This window comes from Trichosurus vulpecula, chromosome 6, assembly GCF_011100635.1.
Source record: "Trichosurus vulpecula isolate mTriVul1 chromosome 6, mTriVul1.pri, whole genome shotgun sequence".
Classification (NCBI taxonomy): domain Eukaryota; kingdom Metazoa; phylum Chordata; class Mammalia; order Diprotodontia; family Phalangeridae; genus Trichosurus; species Trichosurus vulpecula.
Genome location: NC_050578.1, coordinates 75539915 through 75567121, shown reverse-complemented (window position 1 = coordinate 75567121; position 27207 = coordinate 75539915). Strand labels below are relative to the sequence as shown.

Here is a 27207-nt window from a genome sequence, read left to right as displayed (position 1 = left end):
TAACTTTAGTTTTTGTTTCTTTCTTGGATGCTTATTTTAGGAAAGGCCATTTTTCACTGAAAGTGAGTGACCAGCACTTCTTCTCTGAACCACAACTGATCAACGTCCAAGCATTTTCCACACAGGTAATGACAAACCCTAATGTAGATTTCTTAAGTCAGTTTGTTTGGGAAACCACAAGGGCCAACCAAAATTCCTGGCAGTGAGATCATAAAGGATGCATCAGATTCCTGCTGCCTTCATTTTTTTTTTCCAAGGAAAAGGACAATGGGGACGGGGACAGTTTGTATTCCTGTAGGGTCATGGAGACAAAATTATCCCTCAAGTCAAAGTCAGAAGACCTGGATTCCCTTCTCTGCACCTTACTTTGTGACCTCAGGCTAAACCATTCACCTGCCTGAGCCTCAGTTTCCTTATCTGTAAAATAGAGAACATAATACCCACCCTGCCTCTGCCAGAGGGATCTTATGAGTACCAACTGAGACAATGGAAACAACAGTTCTAGACCCAGGCTTTCTACTAACTAGCTGTTAGAACTAACTTGTTACTAACTAGCTACTAACTTTCTACTAAGTATGCTAGACAGCTTTGTAGAGCTACACTGATATGAACTGTTACTATTATTTCTCTTCTGAACTTGCAAGGTACCAGGGCATCAGTGGCTGTGCCATTGGGGGGGTTCCACGTGATGCTAAAGAGTAATTGACATACTCGTTTCATGAATTCATCTTGTCCAATCCAGAATCTGTTAATTTGTTTTCTGAATATTTTGATAACTCTATGTCAGTATGATTGGTTTCCTTTGTATCTTATTTGGCATTAAAAAATAACATTATTCTGAGAAAGGGTCCATAGTGTGACGTTTTAAAAGGTTCAAGACATAATTGCTGAGTAATTTAAACGTTTTATTAATAATGCCAGCATTTTAATAAAAGCATGGTCATTTGGCCATGTGTCTTTTAGACGAAAGACAATCATGGCAGCAGACTTGTGGCTTGTATGCCCATTGGAAAAGGAGTGTTTCTGAGGGTGGCAATCAACTCTGATTAACAGTTAATGAAAGAATGAATATTGCAATGAGGGGCTGGACCTGAGCTTCATTATGACATTTACTTCTTAAGTTACCCCCCAGCCCTGGGCAAGCTAGTCAAAGAATTTATCCCCACCCAGACCTGAGTAGAACATTGTTAGCCGAGCCCTGCCCTCCTCGGACCTCCACACCCAGGGGCCTGCTGAGATAAACTCAGGGCTCTGAGATATGGGTGGAGCCAGGAGGAGGGGTCTCACCTTTGTTGCCTCCCTAGCAATTCCAGGTCTTTGCCCGGACCTGCTTGAGCACATGGAACTTCCAGCTCTCTGTCTGGGCTTGCCAGAGCACATGGAACTTCCGGTTCTTTGCCTGGACTGTCTGACCGCAGGGAGCTTCGGGGTTAGCGGGAAGAGAAGGGGAGGAGAGTAGGTGGAGTCAGGGCGGTCCTAGTACGCAGGTGTCTTGATTTTACCTGTTCTTTCACCCACGTAACCAAAGAATGTACCTATGTCACTAAAGATATAAAAGTTTGCTGCTATCCTGAATAAATTGGAGTCACTCAACACCTTCGGCTCCCGCCCCATACATTGTCCACGAGATCAGGCCCTTTGCTAGGCAAAGGCCTGGGTGTGGGGGGCTCACAGACCCCCACGATTTGGTTGTGAGAAGCCGGGGAATCGCAACAGAACACAATAGTTATGCCACCTGGGTGGGATCTGGCTAGAGGAGAAGGTTAACTCAACCTTCAGAGACTGAGGCCTTGAGCATAAAAGAAAAAGGGGGAAATCTGAATCTCCCCAAATTATTGGTTATTAATAATCATTTCTCTCAATGGGATTCACTGGACTGCCAAAGGGGTCCAGGGCTCAAAATACTTAAAAGTCCTCAGTCTAGCACAATACCATCTTTTTATAAATGCGTACCCAGAGGACCAGAGATGGCCTCCTATTTGGCCACACAGTTACCTACATAGTAGAAGAAATGGAACTGGAACCCAAGTGGCCTGAATATCACTCCAGGGCTGGTTTTTTTCCCCAGCATCACCTCCTATACCATTGTTTTTTTTTCTTTTGGACTTGGGTTGAGGTACAGTTGGGATGGGTGCATGGGATGGGGATGGAATTTCCTTGTATGGATAAGTATACTTGGTGTAACTTGGTTATAGTGTACTGATACTAGAGTATTCATTGTACTAGTTTATTGGTACTTATGTTAGTTTTATTTGTTTTGAGGGGATGGCATTGCATCTTTTATCCAGAACATTAGTGGAGAAAAGGATTTTCCTGGAGTGTCCATTCCCATCAGTTTGACAGTAAAAACCCCAGCTACACCTTCTTATCCTGTTTAATTCTAGCCCGTGTTCTCCTATGAGTCTTCTGTAGAATCTATCCATCATGGTAGAATACTTCCTTTACATCTTTTACATTCCCTAAAAGCTACAACAGTCAGGTTATCTCTTGGTTGTCCCTCACTCTTGCTAAATGACTATCCTATTCAATATACAAATCTATATAGTTTACATATATACACACACACACACACACACACACACACATATATATATATATATATATATATATATATATATATATATATGTATGTATACTTAATGACAGTGTTGTATAATGGATAGGAAGCTGGCCTTTCTCTTGAGAAGATTTGGATTCTAGTTTGTTTCTGACACATACTGGCCATGTGACCATCAACAAGTACCATGACCTCTTAATGCTACCAAACAACTCTATAAGAAAACTATAAATTGCAGACTAGGTGCTGCTATGCATGGTTTATTGGAGTTTTCTCACTAGGTCTTTGTGGAATCACTGAAACAAATATATGAATCCACTTCTTTTTGGGCTAGATCTGTGATTTCATTAACATAAGGAGGAGTCAGCAACCTATGAAGGTTAAGCCACCTCTTTTTGTAAGTCCTTGAACGAAGAGTGTTTTTTACATTTTAAAAACTTACACAATAAAATGCTATTTAAAAACGTAAAAATCACTCTTCTTCACCAGCCAGATTTGCCCTCTGGCCATAGTTTGATGAGCCCTGGTACAAGGCAATGGTATGCATAAAAGACAAGACTATGATATAAGACCAGTACTGGTGGATATCATAAAACTCAGAGTAATGGCATTCTCTTCTCATAGTTCATCTCTGACAAGTTGCATTTATATGTCTGACATAAATATTTGTGGTAGAAGCTTGATTCATTGAGCTTCATGCACCTGAAGGGTCATTACATGAACACGGAATGAAGAAAGCCAGGCCCAGGAATGATAGCTGTGACTGCTAAGAGAAGGGCTGTGTAGACCCCCAAATGAGCAGTTATCAGAGATAGAATTAGCCCACGTTAGGGATGACTCAGGGATCAAACCCTAATTAATTAGTTGCAACTCTATTCCATAAACATTTTAAGCCTGCCTTTTGAGTTGAGATAAAGTATTTCTTGTGTCTGCAATTGAAACACAACATAGCTTTCCTATAAACATGAGCCCAAAGGGCCTCATTCGCTGGTTGCCAATGGTTTTTTTCCCCTCTTTCTTTGTTTTTAACGAATTAATTTCCATTAAGTGAGCCAAAGGATCAGGATTAGTACTGGCAAAAAACTTTCTGACCTGAGTTGAAACCTAAAGTGTTTTTAAAATATGGAGCTAGTGTTGCCAGAAACTCAAGTACTGATAGGTGAGGATGTTTTATGCGTGTGACATTTTCTAAAGATGGGATTTGGGGGTTGGGAGGTTGTTGAGTTAATGATTTTTATTGCTTCCGGTTTCTGATCTCTTCTCTCTCTGACCGGCTTCTGAGTTTCTCAGAGACACCATCAGGTAAATCAATTTGGTCATTTCCACTTTTATGTCTTGACACTGGCAGAGGACTCTGCTGTCCACATTAGTCTGCCGGGGTCGTTCCCGTGCATGCACTCACAGCTTTGGACTTTGCCAACTGGTCTTTTGGGAGATGGATAATCCCCTAGCTTCACATCACATGGCTGTGGTAATGCTGCCTCCATCAGACAGCACTAATACCACTTTAATGTGGAGTGTATATTGTAGAGGACATGGTGGTGGGGTGGGGAGGACACATGTGATTTCTAAGAAAGAGATTTGGATTAAAGAAGGTAGGCTGTTAAGAAAGTTATACATTTCTGTTCCAAAGGATACTAATGTTTTCCTTGGCTCCTGGCCTTGGCTTTTTGATGAGACTTTAAGTCATCTTGAAAGAACATTTATGATCATGTTTACATTGTTAATGTGAGTTAACCCTGAAGAAAGCATGCTTTGTAATACCATATGATATGTGAATTCACCAGGCCTGGTGCCTGATGGCCTTCTTCCTACCCTATTCAGATTATTCTTATTATTACTATTATCATATTTATTCAGAGAACTTGAAGGTCCATTGCCTTCTCCCTACCCTACGGCATGATCTTGTCAAGTTTCTTCACTTAGAGGTAGAACCCTATTCAGATGACGATGATTGTATTTATTCAGAGAATTTGAAGGAAAATCTAGAGAGTTAGTGGTGTGGCCCACTCATAGAGGGTTGGCGTATTACTGCTGAGTGCATCTGCAATGGGTAGATACCAATTTGGGGCAGGAACCATGTTATAGGGGAAAGTCAGAAGACCTGGGTTCAAATCCTACCACTGATGCATGCTACCAGTATGATCTTGGGCACATCCTCTAATCACCCTGGTTTAGTTTCCTCAACTCTAAAATGAAGGGATTGGACTACAATAATTATGAAAACGATAGCTGGCATTTATAAGGTGCTTTAAGGTTTGCAAAGTACTTTACAGATTTTATCTTGTAACAACCATAGTAGGTAGATGCTTCTATCATTCCCTCCCCCACCTTTTTATTTGATAAGGAAACTCAAGTAGACAAAGAGAAAAGTGTCTGAAGCTAGATTTATACTCAGGTCTTCCTGACTCCACCCTATCCACAGGTACCAGATTAGACAGCTTCTGAGATCCCTCCTAGCTCTCAATCTATGATCCTGAGGGAAGAATTGCCTTTCTGCCATTATTCCTTCCACTGCCCCTCTCTCCTCCCCATCCAATTCCCTAGCATCCACACATACACATAATGCTGTTAATGGCACTTTGCATTTCTTTATCATACTCAGGGTTCAGTGAGGTTGACTGCTCCTAAAATGTGCTGAGTTTCATTTAAGCTAACCTCTAGGTTGTTTTCCCAAGGAAGTGTGACTGAATCCAGCATAAAAAGAAAATTAAAGCTTTAGAATCATGTCATGATGGATTTTTTTTTTTGGTGGCAATGTGGGTAGGCAAAGGTTTTATCCAGTTACCATAGATTTGCCCCATGGGTTAGTAGGTGTCAACGACATTCTGACAGATGATAAATGATTAATAGAGTAACATTTTACCTCCTCAAAGTACAACTATCTGGGATGTATTTGAGAAAAAGAAAGAAGCAAACAGAATGGCTTCTGAGCAGAAGACATTAAGTAATGCCCTTGTCCATTCCACATGACTGAGGAAGGATGTCCCTCCTAGAGGGTCCTATTGAAGGTAAAGCTGGGCAAACCTCTGGTCCCCCTTTCTGACAAGCTGCTCTCTGGTTACCCGGCCTATATCAGATTAGTGGCAACAAATTATAAAAGGGAAGAGAGGCTCCTACAGGCAGAACCACTTACAAAAACAAGAGAGGAGATGAAGAAATGATAAAAATCAGGTTCAAGGACTCAAAAACCACTAAGGCCATTTAGCATGGGATCTAGCACACCTCTCAGTAGGCCCCAGCATTGTCTGTATTACTAAATATCAAATATTTGGGATTCATAATAGTAATCTGACCCTAAGACAATGAGAAAATGTGAAAATTCTTAAAAAAAATATATTCTAAATAAGAAGACAGGAGATAATGCATTTAGAAAAGATTCCCATTCTGAATGGTTATTTTTTTTCATATAGCCCAAGGAACACTGTGATGGACTTGTAGGTTTGCTGTCAAGATATCATCAAGTTGGCCATGAAGCGATAAGTGTTCAGGGTCACCCCCAACTCTTAGGACCATCAGCTAAGTCGTAGAAGAATTGTAATCTACATCATTTCCCCATGGCAGTGAAATGGTAGAGGCAGCTGTGGTCAGGTATGGAATGGGTTCAATGACCCCTCCAATTATAGTTCCCTTCCAATTAGGGGATTCTATGAATCTCACTGAAACATGGATCCTTGAAGTATTTGTGAAGGTTAAGAGGTGAAATCCTCAGCTATATAGAAAGCTGAGCTGTGTAGCACAACTTTTACCTTAGGGAGCTGAGGAGTGAGGTTTTCCTTTTAGGGTATAATTAATTGCATTAAGGCACCCAGCGTAATTCAGTAAGCCTCATCCCATCTCTTCCTTTCGCACTTTCTTAGTCTTCTTCACCACAGTTAAGGTTTCCTCGGTATCCACTGCTGTGGAGAAAACCCTGTAATAGGTGTTGTGGGAGATACATTACATGGAGGACAGAGGCTCTGCCCTTGAGTGCTAATAATCCAAACCTATAAATTCTGGGATGACCTCAGCCGTTAAGCCTAAAAATCATACTAATTAAAGGGGAAAATATCACATGTCAGTTTTGGCTGTTCTCCCCGAAGGCTCTTTCAATCAATCAGTCATCCAACATTAAGCACCTACCATGTGTCAGGAACCGTACCAAATACTGAGGGTACTAGAAAAGGCAAAAGACAGTCCCAGCCGTCAAGGAGTTTATAGTTTAATGGCAGAGACAATTTGCAAATAAGTATATATGAAGCAAGCTGGATACGGGATAAATGGAGAATAATAAAAGAGAGAAAACACAAGAATTACAGATCAGAGAAGGCTTCTTATAGAAGGTGGGATTTTTACTTGGGCCTTAAAGGAAGCCGGGGAAGGTCAGTAGTTGGAGCAGAGGAGGGAGAGCGTTCCATGGAAGAGAAACAACCAGAGAAAATTCCTGTAGGCTAGAGATGGAGTGTCTTGTTCATGGAACAGCCAAGTGGCCAATGGTACTGTATTAAAGAGTACATGTTGGGGAGGGAGGCATATGAAGACTGGTAAGGTAGGAGGGGGTTAGGTTATGAAGGCCTTTGAATGCCAAGTGGAGCATTTTGTATTTGCTCCTGGAGGTAAGAGGGAGCCATTGAAAGTTATTGAGTGTGATGGTGGGATGGTGAGCTGTTACTGAAGCTTTAGTGGACATGTCCTCTCCAGGAATGGTTCTGGGCTGGGGAAGAGGATGCTTGGAAATATGGACATTCACTGCTGAGATTTCTTTCTTCTGTTAGTACTCATCATTTCATCAGTTTCAACTCAGAATTCTTAGAGTAAGTGATGTTGAATGACCAAACAGAATCTTCCTACCCCCAAAGGTCACTATTCCAAATTTATCATTTCTTCTGTCATTTGCTAGAACTGTTAATACCATTGGCCAGGAAGCCTACTTCCCAGGGTTATTCCAACCAACTGAACCAGTTTCATTCCAATAGAACCTGTGCTTACAGAGTTTCCTGGAAGTGTATCAGTGGTGTTATTGTCCATAGTCAAAGTCAGTGCCACTTGTCAGCGCTTCAGGCATGTAGAATTAGATAAACTCAAGCCTCTGGGTACCTTTTTATCCATGAAGGCTACTCCAGTTACTCCAGTTTTTTGTGCTGTCTTCCTCCTCCAGTGACCTTGTATACAAACTTATGAGAAACACCATGGCATGGCTGATAGAAAGCTGCCTTCAGAGGAGGATGAACCGGGGTCAAGCAGTGCCTCTGACCCTCACTGGTTGTGCTGACCCTGCTTAACCTGTCAGTGCCCTCAGGTAGCTCTCTAAGAATGTGATTTACAGAGCAGGTGCCAATTAATATGAAGATGAGCTTTCCCCCTGGGCAGTTTCTTGCAGCTGTGAAGTCGTAGTTCCAGTCCAGACCTCACACCGCAAAAAAGACATACATGGGCATGTCACTTAGTATAATGCAAGAGGGTCAGGTGAATGGCGTAGTGGATAGAGCACTGGGCCTGATGTCAAGAAGACCTGAGTTCAAATCTGGCCTCAGACACTTGTTTGCTGTGTTGTCCTGGGCAAGTTACTTAACCATGCTGGTCTCAGTTTCTCCATCTGTAAAACGAGCCAGAGAAGGAAGTAACGGTATCTTTGTCAAGAAACCCCCAAATGAGGTCACAAAGAGTCAGACACAACTGAAGAGTGACTGAACAACAACTCAAAGCCCTCAGCTTGCTTTGCTTTTGTATTTTTTCTCTGCTATTAATACTGTAGGTTCAGATGGGACTGACCCAGAGAAGTCTCTCAGGTTGATTCTTTTTCTGAGGAGTCCTTTTCTGGACCTAAGGGACTTAAAAATCACCTAGGATAGAGTCTGGAGGAAACTTGAAAGTGTGAAGTCCAACTTGTTTGGATACATTCTGGCTAGGGGAAGGGGACTTTTCAGTGGATCTGGGATCTGTCCATAGACTTCCAAAGAGGTCCTGGAATTGAGGATGAAAAGTTCCCTAAACTTCTGGAGGCCCCATGATCCTCGATGACCCTTTGATATCTAGACCATAAATTTGACCTATCTGGGAGAACCTCTGGGTTTCCAAGGTATAGGTGAGAGGTTGATGGTGGTGCTGTGAGGACAGCCTTCTGGATACAGTTTGACCTCTTCTTTCACTTGAGACTTTTCTGGGGAATGTGGTTTGGCAGCTTGCGATGTATTTGGTGTTTACCTTTGTGACTCTTGACCCTACCATGTTCTTCTCTTGACATTTAGACCCTTTTAAAATCAACTGAGTGAATCATTTGTCTTTGCTCTGCAGGCTCCTTATCTGCTGAGGAATGAAGCTCTTTGCATCAGCACAGGGGAAAGTGCCGCCATCACTACCCAGCTGCTGGATATCCGAGATGATGACAATCCCCAGGACGTGATAGTGGAGGTGGTAAATGCCCCTCGTTATGGCCAGCTCCTCCAGCCACTGCGTGATCCGGGTGTCCCTGTTCATCACTTCCTGCTGGATGACCTGGCCAGAGGCTTTCTCTACTACACACATGACGGCTCAGCCAGTACTTCTGATGCCATTCTCCTGCAGGCCAGTGATGGGTACTCCTTCCAGAATATACTGTTCAAAGTACAGATCATGCCAAAGGTAAGCATCTGTCTCTTTGGTCTTTAAGCTAGAATGCTCATGTTGATAATGTGTTCTATCATGTTCTGGTCAATGTGTACAGAACAAATATTGTATTATGTCTTTATTGTGTGCCCAGAAAAGAAGTGTGATGTGTGTCCCTCTCCTTCATGGGCTTACTGCCTATTTGGAGAGAAAGGACATAGCCACAAAGCAGAGAACACCACAAGAACATAATAAAATTCTAACTTGTGTGGTACAGATTACAAATGCCATGGGAATTCAGGAAAGAGGAAGACCTCTATACCACCTAATCACCTGAGATAGTTCCAAGGAGGCGGTAGGACAATGTTAGGATTTGGATAGGTGGTAGAGGGAAGGGAGGGTATTTCAGTTTGGGAGAACAGTATCGGCAAAGGGTAACTGGAGTTTGGTATCATTGGAGACCATCCACTCATTAAGGAGAAAAGGGAGAAATCCCATCCCCGTGAATATCTTATCGAATGTCAATTTGAATTCCATGGTGATAGTGACAGAGCAGGCCAATATGCAACTCTATGGAAAGTTTCTGGCTTTTTGGGGGCATGTCTTCCCCTGTTGGACTGGGTGGGTGGCAGAACTTCCATAGGTAACCCTTGGTGACTTGTAAGAAAGAACAGAAATCATTTTAGCCAGATTTTTAGGAAGGTCGAGCTGCAGTTAAATCTTCAAGTGGGTGGTGTTAAGAGCAAATAGAAGGAACCACAGAAATTGCAGTGACTTCAGAGAAGGACAGAATGATGTGTATGACCTAAGGTGGCATCTCTGGGATTCCACAGAGTCACAGAACCCCAGCTTGTAAGAGACTTTCGTGATCATGTAGTCCAAACCAGAGCTACACCAAGGGAATCTCTCCTATAATGCAATCGACAGATAGTTGTCCAACCTCTACTTGAATACCTTCAAGGTTGGGGGGACCTCACCACCTCTCAAGGCAGCACCCTCTACTTTGGGTTGACTCTATGTGTTTCTGACATGAGACCTAACATTGCCAGTTGGCAACTTCCACCCATTTTTCCCCATTCTATCCTCTGGGGCTAAACAGAACAAATTGAAAACTTACTCCACACAACAGCCTTTCACATACTCGAAGATAACTACTATGTCCCCCTCCTCAGTCTTCTCTTCTCCAGCCTAAATATGCCCACTTTCTTCAACCATTCCTTTCATGCTTTGGACTCAAGGCCATTCGTCACCCTGGTTGCCCTGCTCTGTATACTCTTCAGCTTCTTTCTGTTCATCCTAAACTGTGACACTCAGAACTGAACACAATGCTGCACTTGAGGACTATCACTTTCCTGTTCCCAGAAGCCACACCTCTCTCAATGCAGTACAGATCCCATTGACTTTTTTTTCAGCCACCATTTTTAAAGGGTAGTGCTGACTGAAGGGACAAGCATAACCTAGATAACCTTTCATGACTCCTTTGGGCTTTCTTCTTCTTCATCGTCATCATCATCATCTTCATCAGTGCATATTGCCAAGTCCATATGAGGCATCTAAGAAATGTTTGTTGAATGGTAGGAAAGAGCTCATGGGACTTGGATTTGAATCCCAGTTTTAACAAAGTGACCTTGCACAAGTCATTTAAAGTCCTTGGGCCTCAGTTTCTCTTTTATAAAGTATATGTGGGGTTGTTAGATTAGATGACTTCCGTGATCCTTTTCTGCTGTGTATCTATGACCCTATAAGACTTATCTAAAATCGTTTAATTGTGAGACTAAAAGAAAGCATGTTACTTTTTAATGATGTCTTAGTTTTCCTCTCAATGCATTCATCTTTAAAAAAAAGTTTCATCGATGATGAAACAAATAAAAGAAAAACAAAAACAGCCATCACCTCCAAAGAACAGCTAAGTAAAACAAACTGGCACAAAGACCATATATGCCAGCATGTGACATTTCCTTCTAAGCCCATCCCTACCCAAGAAACCTTCCTTGTAATAAATCCCAGAAAATGAGCCAATACAATAACCCCCCAGTGCCAGTCATTGTCGTCAGACCCTTACTAGCTATGTGACCCTGGGCAAGTCACTTAACCCTATTTGCCTCAGTTTCCCCATCTGTCAAATGAGCTGGAGACAGAAATGGCAAACCCCTCCAGTAATTCTGCCAAGAATGCCCCCAGTGGGGCCATGAAAAGTCAGACAAGACTGAAAATAACCAAACAAGAAGCTCATTGTCGTACTCAGCATCTGTCAGCTTGCCTCCTTCCCTGTTCCAAGACCAGCAGACACTTAGCAAATATGACTTGACTGATTGCTTGATTCGTTAGATGAAGAGCAGACCTTGGAGTCAAGAAGACTTGAGTTGAAGTCCCGCCTCTGACACCTACTGCCCATGTGGCCTGATGCACATCACTAAACTGCTCAGAGCTCTAGACAACACTAAAATTATATATTGTGGAAGAGCTCTTCATTGGTACAGGAGGTAGATTCAAAAAAGATTCTAAAGCACTAATAATTAGAGAAATGGGAATGAAAACAACCCAGGTACTGAGGGGTGTGGAGAGGATTTTGCCCCTTCTGGGTGTTTGGGGGATGTGTTCGTACGTTTGTTCTTGCTATACCTTTGAAGTAAATGTCCCCCTGTAAAAAGGAAACCAGCTGTTGAGTGGTTAAATGGACCTGGAGGCTACTTCTCCAGGTGCTTCCTATCCTGACAAAATCCTAGGGCCAGTTCCCCCCATCCCTTCTACAATTCATTCACCATTCCTCATTGTCGGTGGGGGGTGTACATATTATTTTTTCATGCTTTTTCTTTTTTGTCTGGTTCCACATTTTTTCTTTGAAAAGTTTGGTACGTGTGGGTATGCTCAGTTCAGTTGGTCAGGGAGTATAAACAGGTGAGTAGTTTTATTTGCAACATGATCAATTTATTTCCGCATGTTTGAACTAGTTCATAGCAGTGTCTTTCTGTGTCTCCCTTCCTACAGTCTCCCTAGTCATCAATTTTCCCATCTTCTGGAATTTTGTTTAGCTTGATGGCAGTCTGGAAGTCACCACTCTGGTGCCTGTTGCCTGAAGGCCAGGTGTTCCATTTTCACATCCCTCACTCCCCATCCCAGGGGTATCTTTCCAGTGCCCTTAGATGGTCAGGGAGGACTTTTGGCTCTGATATTGGCCAAGTCCCACTGATCGTGTCCATCCAGTTTTAGAGGCTCAACATTCCAGTCCCATTTGAACACTATGTAACCACCATTTAACAGTCAGATTAGCTTCTACAGAGGGATATTTACTTCCAAGGCATGATAAGAGCAAACATACAAACATTTCCCTTCATCACCTGGAGGGCCATAATCTTTCCCTCCCCATAATCCCTCAGTCTCTGAGTTGCATTAATTTACATTTTTCTGATTATTAAAGTTTCAGAAACTCCTCCCCCACCATGGTTATTGGTAGTTTATCCTCAAAATACATTTTTAATATCCTTCCTCTCTCCTTCCCACCATTCCCCTTTCCTACTCCACATTAATTTTTTCTAAAAGCTATTTCTTGACTTTCTTTTTATCAACTACCTAGTTGCCAAATTAATTTCAGTTCAACAAGGATTTATTTTTTAAAGTTATTTATTATTTCTCCCCACTTACATCTAAAAATAATTTTTAAAATTTGTGTTTTTTTTCAAATTTTGGGTTCCAAATTCTCTCCTTCCCTCCCTACCTCCCCTCATTGAGACAGCAAGCAGTTTGATATAGGTTATACATGTGCAGTGATGCAAAACATTTCCATCCACAAGGATTTATTAAAAGCTAATGTGTGCCAGGCATCTTGTGAAGAGCTGAGAATAGGGGCCTAATAACAAAATAGTCCTTGACCTCAAGGAGCTTTCATTTCAAGTGGAGGAAAGAACATGTACACCACAAGTAAATACAACATATAGTTAAGAGAGAGAAGAATTGGCAGGCACCATGTGAGAGAGATATGATTGACATCACAACCAAGGTTGCTTTTGCATTATGCACTTTGGAATCTGCTGATCTGGGGTTTATTAGGCTTTTTGTTTACGTGAAAGAAGTGGGCTAAGAGGGGATATGCCTTTCCCGATTGTTTTAGCTCTACAATGAAGCCGTCTTTCATTTGTTTTATTACATGTGGCAATATAAATATTGTGGGTTTAGAAAATTGCTTCTGCTCTAGTTTCAAAAACAAGCAACGTTTTTTGGTGGTGGTTGTTGAAAATATTGAGGCAAAATAGCTTGATTTTCTCCCAGTTCCTTCATCTTCTGCCCTGGTCAGAAATACAGAAGAAGGCATGCTCTTGATTTTATCTGTCCATTTCAAATGGGATATAAAATGCGAAGTTCATAGCTTATGGGTATATCAGAAATAAGGAATCATTCAGTTAGCCAGGCAGGAACAGGGGAAGGGAACTCATTTGGGGATCCAGTCAAACATCGTTAGAAAAACCAAGTCAGGCATAAGCTAAGAGTTAGGAAACCGGGTTCTATCTTGAAGAGAATCTTTTGGGATTCCATTTGATGATGTCGTATGGAATCTAAAGGATTACCTCTTGCTTGGGGATAGTGGAGGATTTCCTGACCTAGATGAAGCAGAGAGGTCTCTTTCCCATTCCCTCAAGATAGAGAAAAATCATTCCGTTGGCACTTTTACTTCCCAGTAAGCCCCTACGGACTCATCCCTGGTGAGCAGGAAGAAATGTTGAGTTGCTAAAGATGTTTTAGAAGTTACTAATCATTATCCCCCCAAAAGATCATTTATATCCAGCAGAAGGGGATAATGAAGCTAGAAAGTTGAATTTAGGGTGGTTTATTAGTCAGTTTCTTAATCTCTCGTCTCTCATTATTTTGAAAAAATCTTCTTTTCCCAGAACTGAGAATGTCGATGGTAGCATAATGTAGACAGTAACACAAGGAGATAGAGTTGGCAGATACCCAGCCTCTCCTTCATCCTTATTATCACCTTCCTGCAGTAGCCCTGGGAGAACTGGGAAGGTTGATTTCTGAAGGAGACTGTTTATACCCAGAGAAGAGAGTTTCTTCTCTTCCTTTCTGGTTCCCATCCACAAGTTGTTAGGAAATATTTCAACGTAACCCCAGGCTGCAGAGCTTTCTTACCTGGCATTCTAATCTCTGCACATAGAGCTCATTCCAGTGCACCGCTGAATAATTAGATGTGGTGTGTCTTCGTGTTTAAGGTTAGTTCTGGGATTTCTGCTGAGTTGGCTGTCCCAGGAAGAAAAAAAGGTGTTTTCATCTATAAGGGAAGGGCTATGGATAAGGAGTGCAAATGGGAAATGAAGGACCTATAGCTCCTGAGAAGTAAGTTTGGAATTCTCCCTAAAAGACCCTTGTTCCTGCAGTGCCAGGTTCCATTGGTTAATGGCCAATGAACTATAGACCCCTTTAGAAGTAGAGTGATATCACTCACCAGGCTGACCTCTCTCTTGGCCTCCACCTACCCCAATGGTCAGTCTTTTTTAAGTCTAAGGGAACCCAGAAATGTTATTTTATCCACACAGTGAACCTGGGAGGTAGGTACTAAAACCACCCCTATTTTACAGATGAGGAAGCTGAGACAGGGAGTGGTTAAGTGACTTGTCCAGGGTCACTCAGCTAATAAGTATCTGAGGAAATAGGGAAGTACTCATACTCAGATCCCTTTAGAGGATCTGGGTTAATTCCTGGAGTGAGTAATCAAGGAATTTGGAGGGCCAAAGCATTCTTTCTCCATTGAACTCCTGTAGTCGAAAGACTGTAGTCTGGCCTCCCCAGCCCTCCAGAGAGAACACAGCAGAATAATGCTGCTCCCTCGTGTCTGGATTATCTTCTGGGGGTCCCTCCTACTGCAGAAGGGCCTGGGAACCCTCCCTCGACTGAGTGTTGGCATAATCTCCCAGCCCAGGCTCACCCAGACAGATCCTTGAGCTCAGTGACAAAGATGAGACAGAGGCATGGTGATACGGATCATGGAGCTTAACTGTGGCTGTCAGTGTTAGCTTACAGGGCCCACTGGGAAGAATCCCACAGAATAGATCCCTCCCCATAGGACCCCTGACAAGCTGTTGTTTGGACCTAGGGAGGAGAAACCCACTGCCTCTTGAGACAACTCTTTGGATAGTTCTAATTGTTAAGGGGATAAAAAAGCTTCTTTTATTTAAATCTAAATTGGCTTTTTTGTAATTTTCTCCCACCTGCTCTTTGGGGAAAGTGGTGGCACAGTGCATAGATCAGAGTTCAAAGGTGACCTCTGACACTAGCTGTGTGACCCTGGGCAAGTTACTGAAACTGCCTCAGTTTCCCCATCTGTAAAATGGGGAGAGTATTATTGCTTGTTAGGTAGTATGTAAAATGCTTTGCAAACCTTAAATCACTGTATAAATGCCAGTTATTAGTATTAATCTCTTTATCTTTTGGCAACATTTTAGATCCTTGATGACAGCTATCATGTCCCTGTTAAGTCTTCTCATTCAGGCTAAATATCTTTTGTTCCGTGTCTTTGATGTGAAGATTGCCTGTATTCCCAGGGAGAAGGGAAGCTGACTGTTCTCTAGTCAGAACAAGCATCAGAAAGCCCTGCCCACTACTTTTGTCCAGGTGGAAGATCATGCATCTCTTTCCTTTGCCTAATAGCTGAACTCTTTTAGAGTCCCCAAGGGCAAGCAATTTGCTTACCTGAGTTCCCAGTGGATCTGTACTCATCAGGAGTTAGAAGAGGAAGTGGAGTTGGAAGTATGGCCAAAGTTGCCTGTGGTATTTCCATTTCCTAGATCCAGGGGTGTGCTGGTAAATGTTTAACAACCAGCTCTCTGAAAGTGAACATATATACAACACCCTTAACTTATGTTATTAACATTTTCTCTATCCTTTCTTAGGTCTAGTCAATCAGCAAAACAGTAAATTGTGCCCTAATTTTTAGCATTTGCTGATTTCCAAGGTGTAAACTGAACAGTCTGAGCAAATTGAAAATTTAACAACTGGCTTTCATAACCTGGTACAAGTTGGCTCAATCACTCCCTTGCCTGGACCTCTTGCTTCTTGCAGATGTATTTATGCAGTAGGGATTGCATTGGTTTCTGTGGCTAATGTAACCTCCTTGAACTGCTAGTTTTGGACCTTCTTTAATCCTCTGTTCTCTTCTTGAACCCAGGGCCCACTAACCTTAGTAATGTTACCTTTCTCTTCAAGGTGATCTGACTTATCTTTGGGTCACTGTCTCTGTTTACTTCTCTGAGTGCGATATCATCCTTTCTTCCCTTATAGACATTTAGATCATCGATCCCAGCATTTTGGTTTATCAGTATGTACTGAATGTTAATGCTCATTAATTAATAAGAATCCTAATCTGTTGATAATAATAGTGTAGCGATATTAGATAGTAATATAATAAAATTACATAATGATAATAGTACTTGAAATTTATTTAGAGTCTCCTTCCACACTTTTTCTTCATTTGTCTTCTTTATCAAAAAAAAGGAGGGGGTAGGAGTGCTAAGGGATTAAGTGGTTTGTTCAGTATGTCCTATGGCCTTTGACCTTCTCTTTGAACAGCTTTCTTTGGGTCCTACGCTACCAGTTGCTGAAGTTGTTGTAGATGGGAATGTCCAGTGAGCAAAGAAGACAACTTCCTTGCAGTTGTTGGTTTCAAGTAGATGTATAGACAACCTTGGAGGGTTAATCATTCTTGTTTGGGTTTTGAATAGCCATCTGTGAATATGGAACAAGGGACTATCTACAATAAACAATCCTGTTTGCTCAGGGTTATTGGATGGCCAGTGTCTGGCTTGTGACTTCGGTATGATGGTAGAGTGCTTTCAGCCTAATTCCTTGTGAGTGGCTGTCCAAACCATTGCTGATAACACTCAGTAGATATCTTCAGCTGTCATTGTGAGCAGAAAAGGACAGGGATTGGATGAGCATGGCACTGGCACCTTGCGACTATCCTGATCAGAACAGTGTTCTCCGGTGGGGAATTTGTTGCCAATGTGATGCCCATCTTGGAACCAAAGGGAGGAATATTCCATGTATCTGCCAGCCCTGTCCCTCTTCCCTTCCAGACTTCAAATCCACATTTGTAAAAATGCCATTTTTCATCTTGGTCTAGATGCAAACACTGTTGAATATCACCCTAAAGACGTTTGTTGGAATATTTATGAAAAATAGGCTTCCAAACTGGCAAACCAAACATATCCAACTGGGGTATGGGGCAGGGGAAACAAAATAAATCCTCAAGATTAAGGAGTAATAAAGAGTGCTTTGCTGAATAGGTTTGATTAATTGGGTGGATTACTAAGTAAAAAAGAATGCTGGAGATATTCTTATAAAACTATTTAGTATCTGACAAGGATTAGGATGTGGCCAGAGAGAAGCTAGTTCTTTCTGGTAAGAGCCAGCTCCACTCTCAAATCAATCTTTTGTTTAAGTAAATGGATTTTACTCTAGAAATCTTGCCTGTTTCACATATTTCTCTCTGGCAAAAATGTAATCATCTTTACTGACCCCTTTCTTGTTTTTATTTTGAGCTGATTACTTGCTACTCTTGCGTAGCTTTGATGTTGAAAAACCAGTAAGTTCCATGTCATTGACTGGATGGAAAATTCCTGGGTTGCTGGGAGTATTTCCTGGCTATTTGGTCCTGGCTTTGTGCAGCTGGATTCCTTAATTCTGTTAAATTGTACCACTCCCACTGCTTTTCCTGGGGATGCTATTTTGCCTTGATCTGATGGCTGCTATTGATAAGGCAAAGTATGATCAGGCTTTTTATGTAGCAGTACTTTAGTAGTACAAAATACTCCATGCTTCATCTGTCAGCTTGCTAGTGCTGAGCTTGGCCACCCTGGCAGGTGTGTCCCTTACCCCATTCCACAGTGTCTGCCTCCTGTAGCACCCTTCTTACATCCTGGCTTTCTACCCCTTTCTCTGGAAGTAGTAGTCAAATCGGTATGATCTTTGCTTCTGAAAGGGTGTGGCATACTTGTATTTATTCATTCTTTCTCTGGATGCAGATAGTCTTCCTTCATATGTCCTTTATAGTAAATTTAGGTATTTAGAATAGTCAAAATGACTTCATCACTCGAAGTTGTTGAATGGCTTTTTCTGTTTTGGCCAGAAACCCTGAGGGTCTTTCCCTCCCAGATTTTTAAATTTTTGTTTCTTAAGAGGATAATTCTTTGCTTCATTTCTTATTAAACCTTAATCACTGAATAGGCTTTGCCTCAGTCAAACTGAGACCTGTTAAGGACCTTAGCTTGAAAAGACCAAGGATCTTCACTGCATCCAGGGCCATTTTCAGTTGTCCTGATCTATATCCGGCCACTAGACCCAGATGGCTCCGGAGGAGAAAGTGAAGCTGGTGACTTTGCCCAGCCCTCCCTCACTTAAATCCAATTCACTTGCAAGTCATGGCATCATCTTCCTGATGTCATAATCGTCTTCAAGAAGGAAGGACAAACAGAAAACAGCAAGCAGGAACACACCCATATATGCTGCCCTGCCCCCCCCATACACACACACACACACACACACACATTTATGTCTAACGGTAACCACCTATGGGGGGAAGGGGAAGAAAGAAAAAAGAAAAAAAGTTATGTGATAACTTGTTTATATATTTAAAAGAAATAGCAAATTGTACATAATGGATTTGCAGTTTCATGTGCAGTCATCTTTTTTTCCTATTCCACTATGTTATGAAAATGCCCATTTTGTTTTTAAATTCAGTTAAATAAAAACATTTTCAAAAGGCCATAACTATCCAACTCCCTATGATTCCACCCTTCCTGAGACTTTCAGACCAAAACTTGCCTCAGTTTCCTTATCTATAAAATGAGGGAGTTGGATGTCCCTTGTAGCTGCAGATCTATGATTCTATTAAAAAAACTGCCTTCTCAAGATGAAGATGCTTCTACCCCTGAAACTTCCTTCTCTGATTAATAGATTCCTCTTCAGAACCTCCATTTGGGGAAGTCTCCACACCACCGTGTTCATTAGTGTTCCAGCTTACCTTCTGACTGTCTAGGCTACTTTTCCACTCTGTGTTCTCCCCCCTTGCCCCCTCCCACCCGCCCCACCCTGCTTTAAGCATCCCTTTTATGGGTGGTCTTTACCTGTCAGAATGTAAGCTACGTGGTAGCCAGGACTGTCTTTCCTTTTTGCTTGTATTTTTATTCCCATGGCGCTCAGCATGCAATAGGTACTGGATAAGTGTCCTCTCTAGTTTAGTCTGATAGCAGTTGCCATTTGAAAAAAAAATCTCACATTAATGACATTTGATAATAATTTAAACAGTGGTTAATCTAAACTCATTTAAGATTGGTTTGCTAACGTGCAACCCTGACCTCTTATGAAGTTACGTTGTTTGATTTTATTATTCTGTACCTGACAAACCTTAGCTAACATGAACATTTCCATATGCAAAGAACTGGAAAAGAGGATTTTATGTGAAAATGTGCAACTCTATTACCAACAGACTGTCTTTTTTCATAAAGCAAATAATAAATTCATCTTGTTAGTTTTAAGGCTTTCCAGCTTTGCCACAACCCTATAAACCTCATTTTCCCCTCTACTTTGCATATTTTTTTAAATGCTTCACTGACTTTTTTACTTTGATACGTGACTTGGACAAAGATTAGATGTCATGCTTATCAAAACTGGAAACCAGTCTAGCAGAAATTAGCTTTAGACAGAGATCTCATGCTCTATACCCCAGTAAGCTCCAAACTCATATTGGTGACTTAGGTATAAAAGGTCATGTCATTAAAAAAATAAATTAGAACATGGAAGGAGATCTTGTTCACAACTGTAGATATTGATAGGGAAAGAGTTCTTAATCAAACAAGTTATAGGGAGAAGTTGCAGAAAAATTAATGGGCAATTTTGATTAAGTAAAATTGAAAAGCTTCTGCAAAAATAAAATCAATTCCATTAGAATTAGAAGGAAAGGGGGCAGCTGGATGGTGAAATGAATAGAACACTAGCTGTGGTGTTAGGTGGACCTAAGTTCAAATCATACCTCAAGACATTTAGTATCTGTGTGACCCTGGGCAAGTCACTTAACCTCAAATGCCTCCCCCTCCCCTCAAAAAAAGGTTAGAAGAGAAATAGTTAATTTTGGGGAGAAAAGCCTTGTTAACAAGTTTCTCTGAGAAAGCTCTGATACCTAAGATACTGGGGAATTAATACAGATCTATAAGAATAAGACCTATTCCCCCATTAGATAAGCATATTTATTAACTCTTTGATCTATATTATAGTTGTATGGTTGGGTCAAAGGATATAAAATAGGCAATTCTTTTTTAAAAAGAAATTTTTTTAACTTTTTTTTAGCATTCTTTTTAAATTTTGAGTTCTAAATTGTTTTCCACTTCTTCTGTACTTGAGAAGGTAAGCAGTATGATATCAATTATACATGTGAAATCATGCAAAACATGTGTCCATATTAGCCATATTTCCAAAAAAAGAAAGAAAAAAAGTGAGAAAATTACACTTCAGTTTGCACTCAGAGTGCCTCAGTGTTCTCTCTCTCTCTCTCCCTCTCTCTCTCTCTCTCTCTCTCTCTCTCTCTCTCGATAGAATTTTTTCATCACGAGTCCTTTGGAATCTTCTTGGATCATTGAATTGATCAGAGTAGCCAAGTCTTTCACAGTTGATCATCATTACAATATTACTGTTTTTATGCACAGTGATCTCCAGGTTCTTCACATTGCACTTTGCATCAGTTCATATAGCTGTCAATCCTCTTTTCATAATTTTCTTGTATCATTCTCATTTCTTTTCCCATTTTTTCTCTACCAGTTTTAACTCTTCCAGGAATTATTGTTGGGCTTGGGTCCAATTAGAATTTTTATTTGAGCTTTTGTTTGTAACTGTTTTTTGCATTGTTGTCTTCTGAGTTTATGTCTTGGACTTCCCTGTCATTGTAGTAGATTTTTACAGTCAATTTCATTTTTTGTTTGCTCATTTTTCTAAATTATTTTTTGACTTTGAACTTTATGTCAAAGTTGGGCTCTACTTATCTGGAGGTGGGGAGGCACTGCTCCAAGTTTCAGGCATTTTTGTGGTGTTGTTTTCAGAGTTCATTGTGGGGATCTGCAAGTTTCTGGTGCTGAGAAAGGTGTGGTCACTGCTCTCCTGGTCTGCACTCTGTTCTTTGTCCAGGAAGGGCCCCTTGGTTCCTTGCAGCCACAAGTGTTAACATTCTCTTTGCCTTGGAACTTTGACCTAGAACTGTGTATGGACAATAGGGTTGCCAATCACTGTCTCTGGACTGAAGGTTACTGAAGCTGCTGCTGTTACTGCTACTTCATATGTGGGGCTCCACACCAGTGTCACAAATTTCTCATGCCTACCACTAAAGTGTTTTTAGGCTAGAAAAATGTCTCCCTATCTTGACTTTACCCCCTCTAAACAGGCAGTTCATAAAGGGTGAAATCCAAACTATCAGTAGTCATATTAAAAATGGCCAAAATTAGTCCTAATAAGAGAATGCAAATCAAACTAATTGTAATGTTCTACCTCGTGCACATCAAATTGGAGATGATGACAAAAAATGGAAATAGCAATGTGTGGAGGGAATGTGGGAAGATAGGCGTACTAACATATTGTTGGTGAGCTCTGAATTGGGTCCGGTGTTGCAGAAAGCAATTTGGAATTATCCCCCCGATTCACTGATTGCTAGCTACCGAATGCTACCACTACCAGGCATATGGAAAAAAGAGATCCCAGAAAAAGTGGAAAAGTTTACATGTACAATGATGTTTCTAGCTGAACGTTTTGTTGCATCAAAGTCTTGGAACCATCATTTGGGGAAAGACTGAATAAATTCTGCCTCTTTATTGAGAAAAAGAAGCCATTAGGCGTGAGCTTCATCTCCTGTTTTCTTCATCTTCAAATCCCTTGACATTGTCTTCCCTCTGTCCTTCTTTCCCTCACTCTCTGACAAAATGGCGGCATTTCTCCATGGCAAGGCCAATCCCTCCACAGGTACACTTGATGCCATCTCTTCCTGTCTTCTCCAACAAATACCATCCTCAGTCATCCCCTCCTCTCTCAAATCTTCAAGGTCTCCCTGTATCCAGGTTCCTTCTCTCTTATCTTCAAGCATGCCTAAGTCTCCCCTATCCTTAAAAAACAAACAACCTGGGGCGGCTAGGTGGTGCAGTGAGTAGAGCTCTGGCCCTGGAGTCAGGACCTGAGTTCAAATCTGGCCTCAGACACTTGACATGCTTACTAGCTGTGTGACCTTGGGCAAGTCACTTAACCCCAATTGCCCTGCCCTCCCCCTGCAAAAAGAAAAACAAAACAAAAAACAAACAACCTTCAGTAGTATTCCTTAAGGTACTCACACACAGTACTCTGTGTACAAAACATATATTATGTAAATTCAGGGATTTGGATGAATTTATATATATATATATATATATATATATATACATATATGTGTGTATATACATGGTTTTATATATATGCATACATATACTCACACACGTTTGTGTGCATGTGCATGAGAGAGACAGAACAACAGAGACAGATGGACAAACAGATAGACACAGAATGGAGAGAGAATTAGGGAGCAAGGAGGAGGGACGGTGGGAGGGAGGGAGGAAGAGGGGAGAGAGAGAGAGAGAGAGAGAGAGAGAGAGAGAGAGAGAGAGAGAGAGAGAGAGAGAGAGTGTATGTATATGTACATACACACAGAGCACACAGATATACTGCCCAATAATGTTTCTATGGGTGAACAGCCTATAATCAATATAGCCTAGGCTGCTGCAAGTGTTAGAATGGGTTATACTAAATCAGGAACTTAGGACCAAGGCTAATGTATTTTGGAAGGTTCAGGAATTTGTAGTCCTTTTTACATCATTATAGTGGATACTTTACCAATATGCTGACATACCTTTTGATGCTTTCATAAATAAGATAGTATAGTCATTTGGAAACTATAAAATTGCTCAGGATTTTTTTAGGGTATTAATCAGGATAGAATGTGCATAGACATCTCTTCTCCCAGGTTCTCTTCCGAGCTCCCCGGTGCTGAATTACACCACTTGCCTGATTTGTGTAATGCGAATAGTCATAATTGCCTTCTAGGAAAGGACCAAAGCACAAATATGGTGCGATTGTAAAGTGGTGCCTGGTCTCTTTTTATACGTGTATTCCCTTGTGAATGTTCTCGGCTTTATTTTAGCTATCAGGGTATCTGAAAGTAGTGATAATAATATAAATAAAAGTCCCTCCTGAAATAAAAGCCTCCTTTAAAATTAAATTTAGTGGATTTTTTTTAATATGTGAAACAAGTTGAAAACCAGAGCACCAATAATTTTACTAACTCTATTTCTGAAAAATGCAAAATATTCTAAGTCATGCTTTTCTCAAACCTTTACCTTCAGTAGATTGTAAGTTTCTTGTTTTTCAACTTTTTATCTCAGTGTCCAGCTTGGTACCTTGTCTAAGTTTATCTCTTAGAATCAAACATTGGGTTCATGGAACCATAATGTTAGAGCTTGGAGGGCCCTAAGGGAACCTAATACACCTCTCACTGTGTACAGCTGAAGAAACTATAATAAAAATACTTATTTAGTTGAATTGAGTTGACTTATAAAACATGAAACTTTTTGTTCTGCAAAATTAAAAGGAGAGGCTGCCTGTGACTTTGAGTCTGTGGGTCTTCTCTTTCTTGATGAATGTCTTTGACAAGATATAGTAGTGTTGGCATCTTCCTGACATGTGGCCCTAAGGGTGGCTTCTTCTCAGTTCCCTTTAGACTTAACACTGCTTTTTCTCTTTCATAGATTGAAGGAGAGCTTCAGCTGGTGGCTAACTCACTGGTGTGGGTCCCAGAAGGAGGAATGCTGCCGATCACCAACAGGATCTTACGGGCTGAAGTCCTTGGTGCCAGTGACTCTGAAATCATCTACACAATTTCTCAAGACCGCCCAAGATTTGGTAACTTTGTTTTTTCTCCTTTGAGATGATAAGGATAGCATGGCTCCTTCAGGGCATTCATGTTACTGTGGTGTTAACAGTACTAATATCAGTACTAATAATAAATAGCTAGCATTAATATAGAACCTCCTGCATGCTAGGCACCATATTAAGCACTTTACAAATATCATTTCATTTGATCCTGACAGTTACTCTGCAAAGTAGATGCTACCATTATCCCCATTTTAAAGTTGAGGAAACTGAGGCAAACAGGTTAAGTGACTCTTCCAAAGTCACACAGATAGTAAGTAGTTGAATCTGGATAGGAACTCAAGTCTTCCTGACTCCAGGCCCAATGTGTGATATACTGTATAACCTAGCCTCTTCTAACAACCATGACAAGGGTTCCCTTGATATATGTAGACAACTTTCCAGAGATCTTTCTTGTACCATACCTACCTTAATCCTCACGATGACCCTTTGAGGGAGGCAGGACAGACATGCTTATGTCCATTTTACAGATGCAGAAACTGAGGATCACAAATTAAATTGCTTTCCTAAGACCCCATTGCGAGTAACTAGTAAGAGGTGGTATTAGACTTGAGGTTTTCTGAGAGCCATTTTGGTTTCTTTTATATACCACAGCTTTATGGTTAGCAATGCTTTTACTGGCTTTGGGTTTATTGAATATATCTCTCTATTTTTGTTTACATTAAAAATTGGGTTAAAAGGGTTGTGTTATTTCTTTAATAAAACAAATTTTTCTTTGGCAGAACTGAGAGAGAAAGAGAGTGAGATGGGGGAGGGAGGGAGAGAAGGGGGGAGGGAGAGAGAGAGAGAGATTCAAAGAGCTAGGTCCAAATTAGTGCCAATAAGGACTCCTGTGAAGTGATTACATTATTCACCTTTAAACTGTGTGTTTCATTGGGCTGGAACCAATGACCATATTTTGCATAATCCCAATGTTGAATAGTATGGATTCCAAAACATGTGCCTAGTTCACAGGATCTATTATTTGTACTAATTAAGACCTAACGCTACTTGTACTGGGCTGTTAGGAACGCAGCCAAAGTACAGATTTTTGAAAATCTCCAAGTACCTCCTTGAACTTGGCCTGTGATCGCTGTTTTTCCATTGACCAAAACATTTCTTGATTAAGTTTTGAGTCTTTCACCATATAATAAGAAAACTTTTCACAGTCCTTATTCTGGAACCTGCTTTTGTTTTCTGCCTTACTGTCTTAATTTTTGATTATTTTCTGTGTGGAGAAGAGAAATGAATTTCTGTGGTATCCTAGTTGAAAGGCCACGCCACAGCACAATGGTGCTATAAGCTCAAACTAGGGAAAATATGCTGGTACTTTTATCTTACAATGAATTTATTAAAGGCGATGCATCAAAGTATTGATTATGTTTACCTTGGCAGATAATTTACCCATCCCACTCTATGATGTGTGTAATCGAATAAACTACTCATCACCTAATAGGCCTTTATGTAGCCTGGATATCTGAATCCTTAATAAATATTAATAAAGTATTTGTTAACATCTCAAGACCTATCTTCTTAGCTGAAAAAGGTCATGGCGGTTGTTTTTTGTTCTTGCGGTGGTTACCCTTGACCATTAATCTCTTAATTTGTTGCTTCCATTTCTTAATTTCCTAGTTTCTAGGCAGCTAGGTGGACCAGTGGATAGTCTTGCACTTGCAATTATGAAGACTTAAGTGTAAAACCTGCTGTAGACACCATGTGACCCTGGGCAAGGTACTTAACCTGTTTGGCTCAGTTTCATCAACTCCACAATGGGAGTATTACTAGCACCTAGCATCTAGGATTGTTCTAAGGGTCAAATGAGATATCCCATGTAAAGCACTCTGCAGACTTAAAACACTATAGAGCTCCAGGTCTGGAGTCAGGAGGGCTCATCTTCATCAGCTCAAATCTGTCCTCAGACACTTACTAGCTGGGTGACGCTGGCCAAGTCACTCAATACTAGGTTATCTCAGTTTCTTTATCTGTAAAAGGAGCCGGAGAAGGAAACAGCAAAGCACTCCAGTATCTTTGCCAAGAAAGCCCCAAATGGGGTCACGAAGAGATGGACAGGACTGAAAATGACTGAACAGTAGCAGCAAGAGCTATTTTGTGCTATTCTCCTTTAAATATGCTTACAGCTCCTATTAGTCACAATCGAATTATTATTAGAAAGAATCATGTGAATAAAAATGGTGGAGGGAACCAGTAGAGGGTGAAAACTTTAACTCACCTAAGCTAATTAACTTGAATCAGTTGAATTGAATTCAAAGAGGTTTGGGAAATTTGCCTGGTGATAGCCGTTTGTATCAACTACTACCATGCTTTCCTCACTTCTTGGAATGATTATGGTTTCCATTCACTACACTTTGTTTAGAGAACTGAGTTTGGATACACACATATGTTTACATTGTGTACATTAAAATAAAAATGCATGTGTGTATTTGTATATGTATTTGTATGTATGTGTATATATCCACATACATATGTATAGGCATATACATGTATATACATATTCTGTATCTATGCAAATGTATATGTTCGTATATGTGTGTAAATGCATATATTTACATGTGCATGAATGTGTCTGCATAGGTGTATTCAGGTTTGTATAAATATATGTGTCTATATGTACATGTGTATCTGTATATATCTGTATATATATACATATCTGTGTCTCTATATATGTGTGTCTGTATATACATGTACATATAGATTCATGTGAATATATTTTTTAACCAGACCCATGATTTCATTGGTATGGGGGACCCCTAGTGAATAAACACCCTTTATTGATGAAGATTGGCACTTGGTCTGACATTCTTAGGTTTATGGGGGTGTCAGACTCCCAGAGCAGCCTGCAAAATTCCTGTGGAACCAGAATTAGATTAAATTACAATTGGGAAATATTTAACAAAACAAATAAAAATACAATATGACCCAGATAATGTTCATTTGTGTTTTCTAAGTCAGTTTTTCCTCTCCTCCTCCCTTCCCCTTTTCTATTTGAGTCTAGGGTGGGGGAGTAGGTGGAGGGGAGGTTAAGTCACTTGCCCAGGGTCACACACCCAGTCTGTGTCTGAGGTAAGGCTTGAATCCAAGGTCTGCCTGACTCTGAGGCCTAA

The 27207-nt window shown here is 40.8% G+C and overlaps 1 protein-coding gene across 1 annotated transcript in view; it reads left to right on the top strand.

Moving 5' to 3' along the window:
- FRAS1 (Fraser extracellular matrix complex subunit 1) overlaps positions 1-27207 on the top strand; it is a 352531-nt gene that overhangs the window by 172739 nt on the left and 152585 nt on the right. Inside the window, 3 exon segments of the mRNA XM_036764965.1 lie at positions 41-125; positions 8831-9157; positions 23923-24076. Of these exon segments, the coding sequence (XP_036620860.1) occupies positions 41-125; positions 8831-9157; positions 23923-24076 (566 nt within the window).